The sequence below is a fragment of the Exophiala xenobiotica genome (assembly GCF_000835505.1).
Source record: "Exophiala xenobiotica strain CBS 118157 unplaced genomic scaffold supercont1.2, whole genome shotgun sequence".
Taxonomy (NCBI): domain Eukaryota; kingdom Fungi; phylum Ascomycota; class Eurotiomycetes; order Chaetothyriales; family Herpotrichiellaceae; genus Exophiala; species Exophiala xenobiotica.
The window spans coordinates 4,924,199-4,940,439 of NW_013562493.1; the positions used below are offsets into that span (position 1 = coordinate 4,924,199).

The window sequence follows — 16,241 nt, forward strand, 5'->3', positions numbered from 1 at the left end:
TACATGACCCTACCGTAAGATCATCCTCTACCTTCCTAAGGGACCATTTTTGACTGTGAGCGCCATGCCTTCGTATCAGTGTCCTCCGCTGTAGTGAAGTGATGGTTCCAACTAACCTCCTTGGCATGAATAACTACTCTCCCTTTGGTATGTTTATAAGTGAAACCCGTGAATCAAATTATCAATTCAGCAGCCGTAACGGCTTCTGTGGTGCAAGTGTTTCAGCTTCCGACCGTAACGTCGCTAAACTACCCCGACCGTGATGTCGCTAAACTAATGCTCAAACTTCTCGTGTCCCTGTGTTGTTGAACCCTGTTGCTCCGAGGGGTCATGATACCAGGGGGCACGAGTCGTACGTAGAACTAACCATCGGAGCACAAGCAGACCGAATCGGAAAAACCACCTATCGTCGACTAGGGAGTTTTAGCTCCCCACCACGGTCTAAGGAACCCGTTCCTTAGACCCTGGTGGGAAGAGTTTTTGCCATTTTTGAAAGAAGTCGAGGGTTCGAGTTCGATGTGGGCTGGGAATCCCGCAGCATTTTTATATTAATACTCGTTGCAACTTTTGTCGTGTGTGCGGCAGGTGAATAACTCACTGTGGTAAAGTGATTCCCTCGATGTTTGTAAAGCCTCGTCACCTGGAATAGGACTAGTTCAGCCTCGCGCACTCTTCTTCCTCGCTAACAGGTCGATCTTCCGTGACACATTCCCCTTTTCCACTTTTCCAAATCTACAGGGTACAATGACGTTGACATTGATGCTCTACTCCATTCATTTATTCGCAATGACACCGGGCTGTTTGATGACGCCGGTTATACCGATGACGAGGTTTGTGTCTGCGACCGTCCGGCAACACAGTTGACAGTTGAAAAGGGCGTGTAACAGCCTGCCATGGCCAGCTCGATGTTCTTGCTGTGGTGTCTAGCCTTCACATCCAATCTTGAATACCCATCATGAATCTCTACATTCAACTCCTCGTCTTGGTAGGCATAGCTTATGCTCAGAATGCAAGCCTCGCGCAAGACAACACAATCGCTACGCAAGGTCTTGTCTCGAATACCTCTCGATTCAACACTATCCTCCGTGTCGACAATGGGCCATATGGCCCTATGATTGATGAAGTCCACTACTACTACGGCTACTGGCCTATTGGCCTTGCTGTGTCCAGCGAGTCTCGGATCTTTGTCTGCTACACCCGGGGGGACTATGACTACACTGTGAATGAAGTGGTCAATATGACCTCGGAAGCTCCTTATCCCTCTGCTGGCCTGAATATGCATCCGGACTCTCTCAACACAACCTTCAATGGGATTCAATTCGGCAGTGCCAACTCTACAGGATTGGTCTCTGTCCAGGCGCTCTACATCACACCGGCGACGTCATCACGATCTGAGACGCTCTGGATGCTTGACACGGGAAGGCCGACTGTTCAAACGTCCTCAGGTAGCTACAGTATGCCATACGCGCAACCAGGCGGACCGAAAGTCGTTGGAGTCAACCTATCTAACAACACGGTCTACGCCACATACACCTTTCCGTCGACCGTACACTACCCAGATTCGTATATGAACGATATCCGCTTCGACCTTCGCTCCGGCCGGAATGTCGCATACATCGTTGACTCCAGCAACGAAGGCCGGAACGGCTTCATCATGCTCAACCTCACAGATGGCAGCTCCTGGCGCCGCTTAACTCAGCACCCTTCTGTTCTTCGGACATACAACGCCCTGCCAAGTTATCAGGGCCATCCGTTCTACTACCGAAATCCCGGCATGCCCATCTCGCACCAGCCGGAAGGTCTGGACGGCATCCAGATCACCCCCGATGGCGAATACATATATTACTCCCCTCTTACGTCGCAGAACTTGTACAGAGTCCCGACCGCTAACCTACTGGCGCAAGACACATTGGCTGAACAAGCCGCGTCGAACAATGTCTCCTGGCTAGGGCAACGGGGAGGCGAGGCCAATGGGTTTGAAGGCGATAGCAATGGACGCATATACATGCTGATGCCGACGCACAATGCGATATACTACTACGATCCCGCCGACCTGCAAATGCACGGGTTCGTACGTGATCCGAGGATATTATGGCCTGACAGCGCGAGTATTGGAGCGGATGGGTACTTCTACATGAACATCAACCAGCTGCCGTACCAAGATCAATGGAACAATGGTGTCGATTTGAGGCAGAGACCAGGAGCGATTTTGAGGGCGAGGTTGCCGGATAATGGGACGAAGATTTCGACCCTTTGATAGCGGAATATACTGCACCTGATGGAGTCTGGAGTCGTATGTGGTCTCAATACTAGCATACGGAAATTTCAAGCCATGCGGCATTTGAATCGATCGAGGTTCATATGTCTGCCCGCCTCTTACAACCTTCTCTTCAGTCACCGTGGCTAAGTTACTGAATTGCCGTGTCTGACACGATATAACCTTAAAAGGTCAATGTTCTCCTTTGGATCCCTAAACCTCAGCATGCCTCCAAAAGTGAACTCGCGCAATGAGTCTGTGTCTCCTTCTGCGCCATCTGTCTCAAAGACCCTTCAGATACTGGGTATGGCCTGCTGAGGGCCAACATATCAACCATGTATCGCGTTCGGTCGGGATGTGCCCACTTGTCAGACAGTGCCCCCTTTTGCCTTGACGACGCTAGACACTCCACACCGCTGTACTTGATTTCATGCTAAGTGAATGCACTCTGATTCTTCTTGTATTTGATCCTTCTCGACAGCAATAGCCACCTGAACGTAGAACAGAGCCAAGCAACATGAGTCCGAAGCGCCCAACTATACAACCGGCCAAACTGCTCTCCTCCCGGACTCACCAAATCCCCGGCAAACTCCTGGTCACTGAGCTATTCTTCTCCGTACCCCTCGACCACTCGAAGCCCCACGGCGAACGCCTCAGAATATTCTGTCGCAGCGCGCGCAAATTCGAAAAGCCCGCTGGTCCCAAAGCTGCAAGTGCCGACGACAAATTGCCATGGTTTGTCTACATCCCAGGCGGTCCAGGCTTTGGATGCCCATCGCCGCAGAATCTGCCTGAATTTACGAATGAAGTTCTGTCCAAAGGGTATCAGGTAAGTCCTGCTTAACTCGGTTCTCATCGAGCCTGCTGGCTCCAACTCCCCTCTCTCGCTCGTCGCTCTTGTCTCAGAGCAAAGACTGTCTTACGTATCAAGTCGATTACTGTCAATCAATATACTATTCGCAGTTTATGCTGACAAATGGTAACATAGTTCCTCGCCTTCGACCACCGGGGCATGGGCCTCTCGACGCCCGCGACAGCCGAGACAATCACATCCAGAGGCTCACCTGCACAACAGGCAGAGTATCTGACATTCTTCCGCGCCGAGAACGCCGTGCGCGATCTCGAAGCGATCCGCTTGTGCTTGACGTCCGACTATCCCGAGGACAAGAAGAAGTGGACGATAATGGGCTCGTCGTACGGCGGCTTCGTCTGCCTGAACTACCTGTCCTCCTACCCGGAGGGCCTTCGTGAAGCATTCCCCGTCGCCGGAATGGGTCCGATCACCCAGTCCGTGCCGGATGCGCCGATTGAAAAACTGTTCCGGAAAGTACTCGAAAGGAATGCGAAGTATTACGAGAAATACCCTGAGGATAAGGAGAACGTGCGCAAGATCCTTGGTCTCATCGCTGACAGTGGTGTCGGTGGGATCAAGCTCCCCTGTGGCGATGTCCTAAGCGAGGCGAGGTTTCTTGAGATGGGATTGTACCTGGGCTTTCACGGCGGAATTGATGCGATCCACGCAATCGTGGTACGGGCGGCAAATGATATTGAAATATTCGGCGGTTTAACGAGGCCGACTCTGTCCGCCATTGAGGGGATGAGTGGGTTCAACGATCATCCACTTTATGCGGTGTTGCATGGGAGCTTGTACGCGCAGGGAAAGCCGGCGAAATGGGTGTTTGATCGAGTGGCTGCCAAGTTTCCCGAGTTCAGCACGGGATTGCAGAAGGAAAGGCATGAGGGGCCCCTGTTCACGGGCGAGATGGTTTTTAAGCGCGCCTTTGAGAACCACGGGGAGTTGAAGGTGTTGATGGATGTCGCTGAGATATTGGAGACCAAGCAGGATTGGGACGAGCTGTATGATCTCGAGCAGCTCAGGAGGAATGAAGTGCCCGTCTACGCGGCCATCTTTGTCGATGACATGTACGTCGATTTTGAGTACAGTTTGGAGACGGCGAGGATTGTCAAGGGGTGCAAGACATATGTGACCAATACCCTGTATCATGATGCGCTCAGAAGTCGGACGGGGGATGTACTGAGGGCGTTGTTTGAGCTGAGGGATGATAGTATTGATTGAGCAGCGCTATTCCGTATGTCATTGACTTGAATAGACGGTCTACCGGATCATGGGCTCATTAGGCTAAATTCATTCCTGATCTGCCCAAATCTCACAGGCGGAATAAGTCTGCAGACTAAAATTCGACCGCGGACTCACCCTCTCAGCGACGTCTTGCTCCTCCACTTTCCGTCGCGCGATCAGCCATGTTGACAATCTCGCCAATACCAGCTGCTTCCTGCTCATCTTCCAGATTACGGATTTCTTCACGGCAATCCCACCATCTCTCCTCGGCTTGTTCGAACGCGGCTTTGCGGAGTTCTTTGACGGAGTGGCCTCCAGAGGTATTCTGAGCTTCGAGCACGAGTCTCTGCCAGTCTTCCGACGTGCGCGCGTAGAAGTCGCGCAGAGACTCGAATGGGCGTGGGAACGGTCTTGAGTCCTGTGCCGCGCTGGTTTCGGGCTCAGTCTCTGTCGCCGTCTCCGCTTCTGCCGGAGGAGCGGTGACCTCTGTGGGTGTTGTAGATGGTGCATCCACGGATATGGCATCGTCGTTTTCTTCATCTGTGTCCATTTCGGAATCTTCGTCGTCTTCGTCCTCGTCCATTTCTTCGTCGCTGTCTTGAGTGGCGACGTTCCAGTTGACGGGTTCAACGTAATATAGTTCCTTGACTCCGTCGAGTTTGCCCAAATCGACCGCATATAGGTCTGAGAATGTGATTTCAACGTCTTTCTTCTCGAAAGTGCCGCCAAACATGTACAATACATCGTCTTGAACGGTCAATTGCGCGTTGAAGCGCGGATGGGGCATTTCGAAGCGTACGGGGTAGACCTTCTTGGTGGGCTCTGGGTCATTGTTGGTTTCGTCATGGCTGTTGAGTTTCAGCTCTTCAATCTCGGATATCGTTCCGTTGGTTTCCAAAGCTGCAAGGTTGCGTAGAAGCTCCTCTTCATCGGCTTTGCCTCTGTCTCTTCGTGAGGCTTGGACTTGTTTCTTCGCACCAGTTTTAGGTCGTCTTAGGATGAGCGGGAAGAAACGGTTGCGATCAATATTCCAGATGAACATCTCGTTGAAGAACTCGCTGTCGATGCCTTCCTCGCTTTCTTCGACATCGTGGACACCACCGAACATCACGCCCCGACCTTTGTGAAAGGACATTGTGGCTCCAGCACGAGGTGGGTTCGGCGCGTTCGCGGGTCTTTTGCGCCGCTCCCAGCGTAGTGAAGGAGCCGTGCCGCTAGGAGCGTCTGTAGATGGTGGAGGGATTCTTAAGAACCAGGTATCTTGGTGGACCATTGGTTTGAGTACGTTTCGAACAAGCGGTCCTCCACCTTTGCTTTGCTTGCCGCTTGTTGCAACGGCTTTGACCCGGGAATAACCACCATACAAGACAGCTCCAGACTCGTGGGGGAGGAAGCTGAATGATGATCGAGGGTCGGGCTTTTGTGTTGCTGGAGGAGTTTTCATTTCGTACCAGATGTTCTCTTTGCAATCGTAAATCCAGGTATCATTGAGATATTTGGTCTGCTGTGAGGTATCCTGGAAGCCGCCGAAAAGGATAATATAGTTCTTGAAATAAGTCATTCGATGGCCACTTCGGGCCGGTGGGCTTTTGCCCTTCCCTCTGGGTTCTAGTTTGGTCCATTCCCGACTGTCGGTGTCGAGATGCCAGAAGTCGTGATAATGGTAGAACTGGTTTTGCTTCGGCGAGGAAAATTCGCCGCCCGAGATGTAGATACCTCCAGTGTTACCCCCTCGACAGGCGGCATGGCCGCTGCGAGGAAGAGGGCTGTTGCCAGAACTCACTTGATGCCAGTCACCTCGATCGATGAGATAGATAAAGAGGTCGTTGTAGAAAGATGCAGTGGTACCATCATGGTACTCGCCGCCAAACAAGAAGAGCTCATTGCGATTCGATGGTGATGCTGTCAACGTACTGGCGGATCTCGGTCCAGGAGGTGCGCATATTTGTTCTGTGACCTTGAGAAATTTAGCCTGCTCTTCAGCATAGGCTGCCAGCACCGCATCGAGATCGACGTCGTCATCGACATCAGAGTCAGCGTTGAGCGTAGCCGCCTTAGCTTTATTCTTCTTCTCGCCCTTTGAGGCTTTCTTGGATTGCTTTGCTAACTTCTGAGCCTTTTGTTCGGCAGATTTAGCTTTCTTCTTTCCCATCGTACCTTAGCAAAGGTACTCGAAAACCTCGACGGGAGCCAACTAGTGGTGATGTCCGAAGGTCGGGTGATGAGTTGGCATTGACTACAGAGGTCTGGCAAAGTCTCTTCAATGCTGGGTCATCTTTCAGAATGCGTCAATAGTTACCACAAATACCTGGGCTTCATGCGTGTCTTGTCTGATATGATGGTGAACTTGGCCAACACCATGTAAATCGAGTTGAAAATTGATATCACGTGCGACCGCATCGATTTCGTAATTACATAAGCTTGGCCCTTCAACGCGTGTTGCCGCAGTTCACGCGTCGTTAGCACTTCGATACCCTGCCAGCCTGGTCTGCCTGGTCAGTCGTCGATAACTGCGCAGACAAACACCGCTTCCCACCATTCGCTATCAGCGCCTCACACAGCCTGCTCAGGACGCTCGGTATAACAAAATGCGACGCCCCTATGACCAAGAACAACCTTAGCCAATGTCTTGCATGGCTTCTGCAACATCCACACTCTTTTGGTCCTTTAGAGCACATATCTGTTGCCGCCAACACCGCAGTTGCACAGTACGATGAGCCAGCAAATGATGACATGGCGAGATTGCAGTTTGCACCACAAATCCAGTCCCGGTCGAAATTGCTTCTTCAACCGAACCACAACAATGCACTGCCTACACCAGAACCCTCTCGAGCTTCCGAGGAACGTAAACCCAGTCCGAGCCGAACACGACCAAAATTCGAGACCCCTTCTGCCCATCTGCAATCTCCTCGACCACGGACACCGGTGGGAACTTTCGAAAAGTCGAAGGATATCCTTGACATTGACGAGATCGATCTAACTGGTGACATTACGACTTCATCGTTCGGAGATTTTGGCCCACCTACTCGCTTGTGGAGGGAAAGCTCTGCTTCAAGGGTAGAGCCAGTGTCGAAGAAGAAAGGGAAGAAAAGAAAAAGTGACGAATACCAGTCGGATCTCTTCTCCCCTAGCTCGGCCCGCAGTACAAGTAAGCGTGTCAATAAGGCCACGACATACCGCTCTGCTGGGCCATTTGAAGGCAGTCAAGGTCGAATACTTGAGGAATACCAGGACGAAGAAAGAGATAGCCCGACACAGAAGCCCAGGAGAACGGACGTCAATGAGGAAATGAAAGAAGAAGAAGAGTTTCCTGATGTTGGTTTTGAGGAGGACATGGAGTTTTACGATGCTGTTGACGCCGACATCGATCGAGAACTTATGCGAACGCCTCTCGAGGACACCCATACCCGCAGAGCGCGAAAGGTTGTGCCGGACTCAGATGAAGAAGATGTTGATCTCGTAGGTATTAAGATCCAGTCGCAACGTCCAATCAAGAACGAGTCAATGGAGAACTATCAGCAAGATATTGGTCTTTCTCCCAAGCGGTTCGAACCGACACAGCACAAACTGCAACTATCTCAGCCGGACAACTTCCTGAAAGTTTCGCAATCACCTTCAAGGACGGTACTGCCTACAACAATCCATCCGGGTCTTGCTGGATCTTTTAGCCCGAAGCGTGAGACGACTTTCAAGAGTAGTGGGAGCAGCATCGACCACAACAAAAATCTGACCGAGGATCAGCAACGCGTCGTTGACAGCTTCATCAAATCGGGGCTTGAGCGCTGTCAGGGTCTCTTGGAACGGCTGGAACAATCTAATCGTTCTGTGCGAAGTGCAATAATGGATGCAATTATCTCGGGTGACGGTGCGTCTGAACAAATGCAATGGACCTTAAAGGACATTCACAGCAAGATCACAGCTACAACCCAATTGCTGGAGGAGCACGGTCTTCTCAAGAAGCTTCTGGACAAGCAGAGTGAGCTATCGAGGCAGCGTTACGAGCTTGAGGCATCCAAACAGGAAATCGACTTCACAGATCCCACAAATGCGTTTATGCAAGTATCCAACAACATCAGAAGGACGAAGCTTGACATCGACAGCCACCAATCGACAGTGCTGAAGCTCTTGGAAAATTCCGGGGTAGCTATGACGAGCGAGCCAGCACCGTCGGCTTCGACCAACAACCCTCCTTTGTCTCCTTCGACAAGCTTGGCTAGCAAAAGTGTATTGGTCGCTTCCACGCAGAAAGTACCTCAGCATGTGTCACCACGCAGGAAATATGACGATGCACAAGATCTTGCGCACCTCTCAACGCAGTCTGTCAGACAGACGCCGGTCTCGCAACGAATCACTCCCGTTGACAACAGCTTTGAGCCACAAAGTCACCGTTACGCTGCGCCACGAAGCTCGCCTCAGCGTGCAAGCGTCCCAGTCAAGCCATTGCAGCGTCCTATGTCCACAAGGACCATCCCAAATGTTCCCGAATCACCACGTCGATATAAAAACACTTCTTATGAAGACGACGACGCCTATGATAGGGGCTTCTCCAGGACCATGGGTAGTCCTCCTGCAGACTTTGCGTTCAATGATGATGACTTTGGGGACGATTTTGACGATGACGAAGAGATGTACAAGGCTGCAGAAGAATTTGAGCAAAATCTGCCCATGGTGCGAAGCACGCCACCTTCCTTGCGTGGTCGAATGGCCCTTGGCGAGGTCAGCGAAAACATCCGCAGAAGGTCCCCCCAAAAGCCGACATCTAGAGGCGACGACTCACCTCATGCCAGACTCATGCAATATCCATGGTCAAAGGATGTGGCCTCAGCATTGAAGAAGAGGTTCCATCTCCAGGGTTTCCGCCACAATCAGTTGGAAGCTATCAATGCAACTCTGAGCGGCAAAGATGCCTTCGTGCTGATGCCTACAGGCGGCGGAAAGTCTCTCTGCTATCAATTGCCATCAATTGTCCAAAGCGGTCACACCCGGGGCGTCACAGTAGTAGTGTCTCCGCTACTGAGTCTGATGCAAGATCAAGTAGACCACTTGAACAAGCTCCGAATTCAAGCCGTCCTGCTCAATGGCGATAGCAGTAAGGAGGCTCGAAGTTACCTGCTTACAACCCTGAAAGGCCCACATCCGGAGCGATTCGTCCAGCTTCTCTACATCACACCCGAAATGTTCAACAAGAGTCAAGCCATGGTCAGAGCATTACAAGATCTACACCAGAGACAAAGACTCGCTCGTATCGTCATCGATGAGGCACATTGTGTCAGTCAATGGGGTCATGACTTTCGACCAGACTATAAAGCCCTGGGTGAGCTCCGCAAGCAGTTCAAGAACGTACCGGTCATGGCTTTAACTGCAACCGCCACGGAGAATGTCAAAGTCGATGTTATGCAGAACCTGGGCATGGTTCATGCGGAAAGGTTCACCCAAAGTTTCAACAGACCGAATTTGACTTACGAAGTGCGGCCTAAGGGTAAAGGCCCAGCTGTCCTAGAGAGTATCGCCGACCTCATTCAAACGTCGTATAGTGGGCAGGCCGGCATCGTGTATTGCTTATCCAGAAAGAACTGTGAGACAGTTGCCGAGAAGCTTAGGCAGCAATACAACATCAACGCTCAGCACTACCATGCAGGAATGTCTTCAGACGAGAGGATCGATATACAGAAGAAGTGGCAAGCAGGGAAATTCCTTGTGATCGTGGCCACCATTGCGTTTGGGATGGGCATCGACAAGCCGGATGTTCGCTTTGTCATTCACCACACGATCCCGAAGAGTTTGGAAGGCTACTATCAAGAGACAGGTCGAGCTGGACGTGACGGCAAAAAGTCGGGATGTTATCTCTACTACGGATACGGCGACACCATGTCCCTAAAGCGGATGATTGATCAGAGTGATGGCAGCGATGAGCAGAAGCTCCGACAAAGACACCTGCTTCGGAATGTTGTACAATTTTGCGACAACCGCAGCGACTGCCGCCGAAAGCAGGTCCTGAACTACTTCAACGAGCACTTCGATCCGATGGATTGCCAGAATGGCTGCGACAATTGCAACTCCACCAGTACATTCGTCACAGAAGACTTTTCTGAGCACGCTCAGCATATTGTGCGGCTTGTGCGGAAAATACATAGTGCTAACGTCACTTTGCTCCACTCTGTCGATGTCTATCGGGGTGCGAGGCTCAAGAAAATCGTCGACCTCCGACATGACCAAATTGAAGAGTTTGGCATGGGCAGCGACCTGGTCAGAGGCGACGTCGAGCGTTTATTCAATCGCCTGATCTGGGAGGATGCGATTGGGCTGTCCCACCAAACCAATCGTTCCGGCTTTACGACTGAATACGTCCAGCCTGGACCAAATGCCAGCGTATTTGAACAGGGACGGAGGCCACTGAAGATCCAGGTGCTTGCCTCGCCGCGCAACAAGGCACAAGCTCAGATATCAAAACCCCGAAAGACGGCCAAAGGTAATACTGGCGTGGCGGCGGCGGCGGATACTTATCCGGCTTCGACAAACGTGTCGTCGCCGATGCAATCTCGGCCTTGCCGCAGGGCAGTTGCGCGCAGGCAGACATCATACTCCTCTGATGACGATTTTATCGCGCAATCTAGTGAGGAAGAAGACACCATTGCCAGTCGCCGGGCAGTCAAGAAAGCCAAAGCGGACTCACGCAGCGCACCAATTACAAGCGACGAAAGTATCAGCAACTTGAACGAGATCCATCAGTATATCCTAGAAGACTTCGTCGAGAGAGCCAAAAAGGACATTGAGCGTATTGTGATTGCGAAGTCCCTACGGCGGAAGCCGATCACCGATCAAATGCTACGAGACATTGCCATCCATTTCTCACAAACTGAGCAGGAGATCAAGAAACGGACAAGGCTAAATGACGACATGTACAAGATTTTCGGACCGATGCTGCTTCGACTGATCACCACTGCCTACAATAATTATGAGGCCATGATACGGGCGCAAGAAGACCCACCGGAAGATCCTAACCACAAGACAGTGGTGATGATCAGTGACGACGAAATTGAGGGTGACGACGATTTTGTGGAGAACGACGTTGACGTGGATGAGAGTGAGAGTAGTCACTACTTTAGTGTAGCCGATGAAGTCAGCCAGTTCAATCAGCGAAGTAAGTGTCCCCGTAACTGGAATGATCGTCCGCATCTAACGAACCACAGTGACACAGATACAAACATTCGACAAGGCATCAAAACCTGTGTCGAAGAAGTCTGAGTCGCACTCAGGATCGGGTTCCTGGAGTCGTCGAGGAGCTCGAGAATACAGACGTGGCGGCGGTGGTAGTGGCAATGGCAGTGGTCCTAGAACAAAGTTGAAAGGACCAACTGGCGGTGCGAAGAAGAAACGTGGCGGTTCTAGCGCTCGTTCAAGTACCAGCACTGCAGGGTTTGAGGCTTCTGTCTACAGAAACGGTAACAGGATCAGTCGGGGTGGAGGGGGCATTGGGATGATGCCTACCTGAACCAGGGATTTGTGGTTTGTGGATGGGAAAGTATCGATAGAGCAGCTCCCAACGACACGGTTGGTATTTTCTCTTTTATGTCTTATGTTTATGACCGCTCAATGCGTTCTGATCAGTTCAACATCTGGAAACAACTTAGAGGTCGAATACACGCAAGGGGAGTCTCTCACTCCTGCCATCTGAATACCGGGTGACTGCTCTTTCCACACTCGAAGCGCGACCTTTTCATTCACATCGCAACTTCATCTTCAACCATCACACTTCTCACCTTCGGACAGGAAATCCCTTCTCTTCCATCTGCAGCCCGAGACTCCTGTAACACGCCCGGACTCCTCTCACCTCATTTCGCCTTCGCCCTCTCTATTCGCAGCCCGGAGTCCTCCAGCAGCCGCCATCAGGCATGGCACTGATCCAGTCGATATGCCGCTCGAAGAGATCAATCCCAATGTACAAAGACGCGCCTCTCAGAATGACAGCAAACCAGACATTGTGGCTTCTACAACATCCACAGCCTCATTACGGTCCAGTGCCGTTCAATCCATGCTGAGAACAGCCACTGAGCTGGGTGACACTGGACAGTTCGCTGTACGACCACCAAGAATTCCTCGTTCCGGCTCCCGCTTGCAATCAACCAGACCACGCTCTGGCTCCTTCGATGCCTCCTTTGCCTCGCAGCTTCGACATCAACGATCTCCTCATCGAAGGCAATCTCATCGCCGTCATGGGCCGCGGCCAATTCCATCATCTTCTGGTTTGTCTGGCCGTGAAACAATACACTCAAACTCGGCATCACATCATTCTGGGTTACGGTCGAAAAGAGCAGGTCATCTTCATCGTTCTCAAGGTCTTCAAGGGCTCGGTCATGGGAAACATGGACTATACACACACCGATCGCTCATCACGCTCCGCAGCCAACGGGATTTTCAAAGTATGCATTCCAATTCGCCAATGTTAAACACTGTCCATCGACGAAGAAATGGCCACCGGACGTCGTCCCCTGCTTTGAGCGAGTCACAGTCTTATCGGCATGCAATGAGACCTGGTTATCCAAGAGTAACAAGCGCATTTACTGTCAATTCCTCGCCGAGTATGCTCTCCACACGTCCACGAATGCCAGGATACCGACCAGAGAATAACTCTTGTTCATCCTTCGCACGATTCCCTTCACCAGCGGTATCCTCAATGACAGTTCCGAACGCGTATCCCAGTCATATAACCAACACACCCATGTCCATTTCTTTGCAAAACGTTCGAGGAACGTGGAACAACAGTCAAAATTCACTAAGGGGGCTTCCAAAATCGCCAACCGAGTCCACAGGTCCCCATTACTATGACTACTCGGAGTCTTTCCTTGACGAAGAGGACTGTTTCTCGCCTGTTGCCGAAGAGACCGTGGCCAATCCTCCCTTCACTATGGATCAGACAATCTTGGAAGACCAGCTGGGACCAGACCGCCGCCATGCACAGTCGCCCTTTGGAACCATGCAGGGTTCGGTCTTCAGACCTGCCGAGCTACCAACCAAGCATAACCGAAGAGCAAGTGAACAGTCCAAGTATAGTTACGCTGGCGTGATTCCACCACGGAAGTCCAGCCTTGGCGCCACCACAACCCCGATCAGAAGTGGAAGTACATCTCAAAGAGTGAGTGCCTCCTGAGATCTCCCAGTCAGTCTTCATTTACTGACGACATGTGCTCTTAGTTGATTCAAAGGTCGGCAACAGCGGATCCTACAGTTCTTGGGAGAACCTCAAAGGAGGAGAACTACCATCCCCGAACATCAACCGCTTCACGCCGCACTGTCGGCTCCACGCATGCCAGTGCGTTCTTTCCCAATGCTTGTCGAAGTCCCCGTGACCTCACTACGCTTGCAGCTCGGGTTCACTCGCCAGTCTTTGATGAGAAACCTGCGACCCGCGCCATATCCGACACAGTCCAGGCTGGCGATCAGCCTGACCACAATACCCAGCCTAACGTGAACGACGTTCACGCTCAGATCCAGCCAAAATGGGAACTGCCCTCTTTCAGCTTCCGACCTCTTTCCTTTGTTGCGCATGCAACTGAGACTCGAGAACGGCCAAAAACCTCTAGCGCTGCTCAACACAAATCGACGATCGAAATTCTGTCTCCGATGCCTGAACGCCCTATGTCCTCTCAAAGCAGAAAGAGGTTCAGTCGCATATTCGAGATCGAGGAAACCTTCTCGGCGGACAACGACAAGGTAACCTCCACTGCGCAGACATTCGCCCGGCTCAGCGCTGTAAAGGAACAGCCAGATCTTCAGACTCTCGAAGCCGCATCGGCTGCGTCACCAGAGTCTGAGAGTGACCGCATGTCCGGCCTAGATGACGAGGACGTGCAGGCTCTACCGGCCGATCAAACGCATCCGGGAGTCAGTGCAAGGTCCAATAATGTAACCATACATGAGAGGTCGACCGTCGAGTCACTCTTAGACCAGCACATCGAATGTCTGGGACTGAACGAAGATGCGACTAGTCAATTCGAGACTAGCGATGAATCTGAACAATCTGATGTGGCCGGCGAGTGCATTGCCAATAGCGCGGTCAAAGTGTCAGCCATCACCTTGGAATCCACATCCTACCCAAGTTTCAGGCCAACAACCTCAAGTTCGTGTCAACCTTCTAGCCTCACCAGTTCGGAGAGACGGAAATTGGTGCCTCGACGTCTCTTTGCCAGTATGGATTCAAGACTCTCTCCTGGAGCCGCGCTGCAAAACTCCCCAGAGACGTCTTCTGGGCAGTTTTCCTCCGCCATATCCTCCAGCATCACGACCGGACACATTTCTTCCGGTTGGCAAACACTTCCTTCGACTAGTGGACTCGCCTCAGCTCAGTCGGCTACTAAGGCTTCCTTGACATCAGGAGATCTAGCAGATATTGACTCGGATCCTCCTCTCAACAAGTTCAAAGTCAGGAGAATTTCTGACATGAGCGCCAGTACTTCTGGCTCTACAAAGGAATTGCATGATGAGGATGGAAATTTGAGTCCTCGCAAGACCTGCGCATTTCATCGAAGGTCCAAGAGCGACATGTTTGCCAGGCAAGAATCTCATCGTCGACGTCGAGCACGAATTCTTCTTCAGGCTAAAAGAAAATCCGTCAGCCTCGGGCACCTTGCGGACGACAATTCAGGTCAAGATCAGCCAGAAGCCCTCGGAGCAGATGAGGACTGGGAAACCACAGAGTCACCAGAAGACATCACCATGAATTCCCCAGTGACTGGATATGCTGAATTGAGTGGCGACTCGATAGTTGCGCAGCCGCCCACAATGGTTTCCGCGGGAAGTGTTCTGCTCCCATCATCGGTACCGAGGAGATGGACTAGCATGTTGGCTGCTATGCCTGAACCGGTGAAGAAGAGTATCGACGTCGTGAGGAAAGCTTCGGTCCGCACTGTTCGTTCCCACCGGAGCAATACCAGCATTACCAACCCTTTGAACAGTACTCGAATGAACTCACAACTACCACGTTTAGGATCGGTTCCCCAACTAGCGCCTTCAGATTTTGGACCACCTTTGACTTCGTCCAATCTCGATCTCAGCCTGCGATTGCCAGAGCCGCCTCGGATTACTCGCCCACCATTGCGGCAAGTTCAAAGCTTCTTCTCGGACGACAGCTCAGCTCGAGGCATGAGGCATGGGACAAGGAAGCGGTTCGATCTCCACAGCCTGCGGAGTGGTTTAACCAGATCTTCTGGCATGTTAGGGACTCGCGGGAGTACCGCACGACATACCCATACTGAGGTGAAACCGAGCCAGTCGTGCCAGATCAAGAATCGGAAGTCATCTGATTATGCGCAGTCCTCTTTGGGGGATACGATTCCCATGACTGACTTCGCATACAAAAAGCGCAAGGTGTTGGACCGCTTCAAGGACTGGTGGAAAAGACACGCGTGCAAGAGAGGCATCCGTAGGGAAGAACGGCGCGGACATCCACAATGATGTTTATGCATTGAGGTGAGCCTTCGCTGTACGGCGGCTCAATGTAACGTCAAAAGGGGTGGCTTCTGGGATGTACAAGTGTAGAAGTAGGTTGTATATCGTACTCGAGCTTGCCGCACGAGGAGTCGGCCACAGCGAGACAAAGTACGTAAGTAACTGGCTAGACTCAACTTCTGTCCGAAACCCCTCATACCATACATAGTCAACACCAGTGTTCGTGCTGCGTGGGTTCACCTTGAGATAAAGTCGGGTGTACAATTCTTTTTTGAAGTCTCCGCAAGTAACGGATATGCTCCCTGCAAAGGGGCGCTGTATGAAGACTAGTAGTAGCTCACCGAAAGAATTCGACTATTCGACTTCTTCTCCATAGTCGTGCTCAAGGCACGAAACCCACGATGAAAAAAAAGAAGCGACATCAGGAATTGGCTGATGCGCCGTGGACCGTGCAGCAGA

The 16,241-nt window shown here is 51.7% G+C and overlaps 6 protein-coding genes across 6 annotated transcripts; 5 read left to right on the forward strand and 1 right to left on the reverse strand.

The window, feature by feature from the left end:
- Positions 1-955: 955 nt before the first annotated feature.
- On the forward strand, positions 956-2,304 carry PV05_04056 (uncharacterized protein; the record flags this gene model as incomplete). Its single annotated transcript, XM_013464749.1, has 1 exon — positions 956-2,304. The coding sequence occupies one exon, from the start codon at positions 956-958 to the stop codon at positions 2,255-2,257; it is 1,302 nt and encodes a 433-aa protein (XP_013320203.1). The 3' UTR covers positions 2,258-2,304.
- Positions 2,305-2,748: 444 nt separating this feature from the next.
- Positions 2,749-4,405, forward strand: PV05_04057 (uncharacterized protein). Its single transcript, XM_013464750.1, has 2 exons — positions 2,749-3,086; positions 3,246-4,405. The coding sequence occupies exons 1-2, from the start codon at positions 2,775-2,777 to the stop codon at positions 4,332-4,334; spliced, it is 1,401 nt and encodes a 466-aa protein (XP_013320204.1). The 5' UTR covers positions 2,749-2,774; the 3' UTR covers positions 4,335-4,405.
- On the reverse strand, positions 4,316-6,672 carry PV05_04058 (uncharacterized protein). The gene has a single exon (XM_013464751.1). It carries the CDS (start codon positions 6,487-6,489, stop codon positions 4,477-4,479), a length of 2,013 nt encoding a protein of 670 aa, XP_013320205.1. The 5' UTR covers positions 6,490-6,672; the 3' UTR covers positions 4,316-4,476.
- Positions 6,673-6,802: 130 nt separating this feature from the next.
- Positions 6,803-12,099, forward strand: PV05_04059 (uncharacterized protein). Its single transcript, XM_013464752.1, has 2 exons — positions 6,803-11,478; positions 11,528-12,099. Exons 1-2 carry the CDS (start codon positions 6,939-6,941, stop codon positions 11,827-11,829), a joined length of 4,842 nt encoding a protein of 1,613 aa, XP_013320206.1. The 5' UTR covers positions 6,803-6,938; the 3' UTR covers positions 11,830-12,099.
- Positions 12,100-12,249: 150 nt separating this feature from the next.
- On the forward strand, positions 12,250-12,784 carry PV05_04060 (uncharacterized protein; the record flags this gene model as incomplete). Its single annotated transcript, XM_013464753.1, has 2 exons — positions 12,250-12,350; positions 12,409-12,784. 2 exons carry the CDS (start codon positions 12,250-12,252, stop codon positions 12,782-12,784), a joined length of 477 nt encoding a protein of 158 aa, XP_013320207.1.
- Positions 12,785-12,939: 155 nt separating this feature from the next.
- PV05_04061 (uncharacterized protein) lies at positions 12,940-15,795 on the forward strand (the record flags this gene model as incomplete). The annotated part of the gene is made up of 2 exons (XM_013464754.1): positions 12,940-13,470; positions 13,530-15,795. The coding sequence occupies 2 exons, from the start codon at positions 12,940-12,942 to the stop codon at positions 15,786-15,788; spliced, it is 2,790 nt and encodes a 929-aa protein (XP_013320208.1). The 3' UTR covers positions 15,789-15,795.
- Positions 15,796-16,241: the final 446 nt, after the last annotated feature.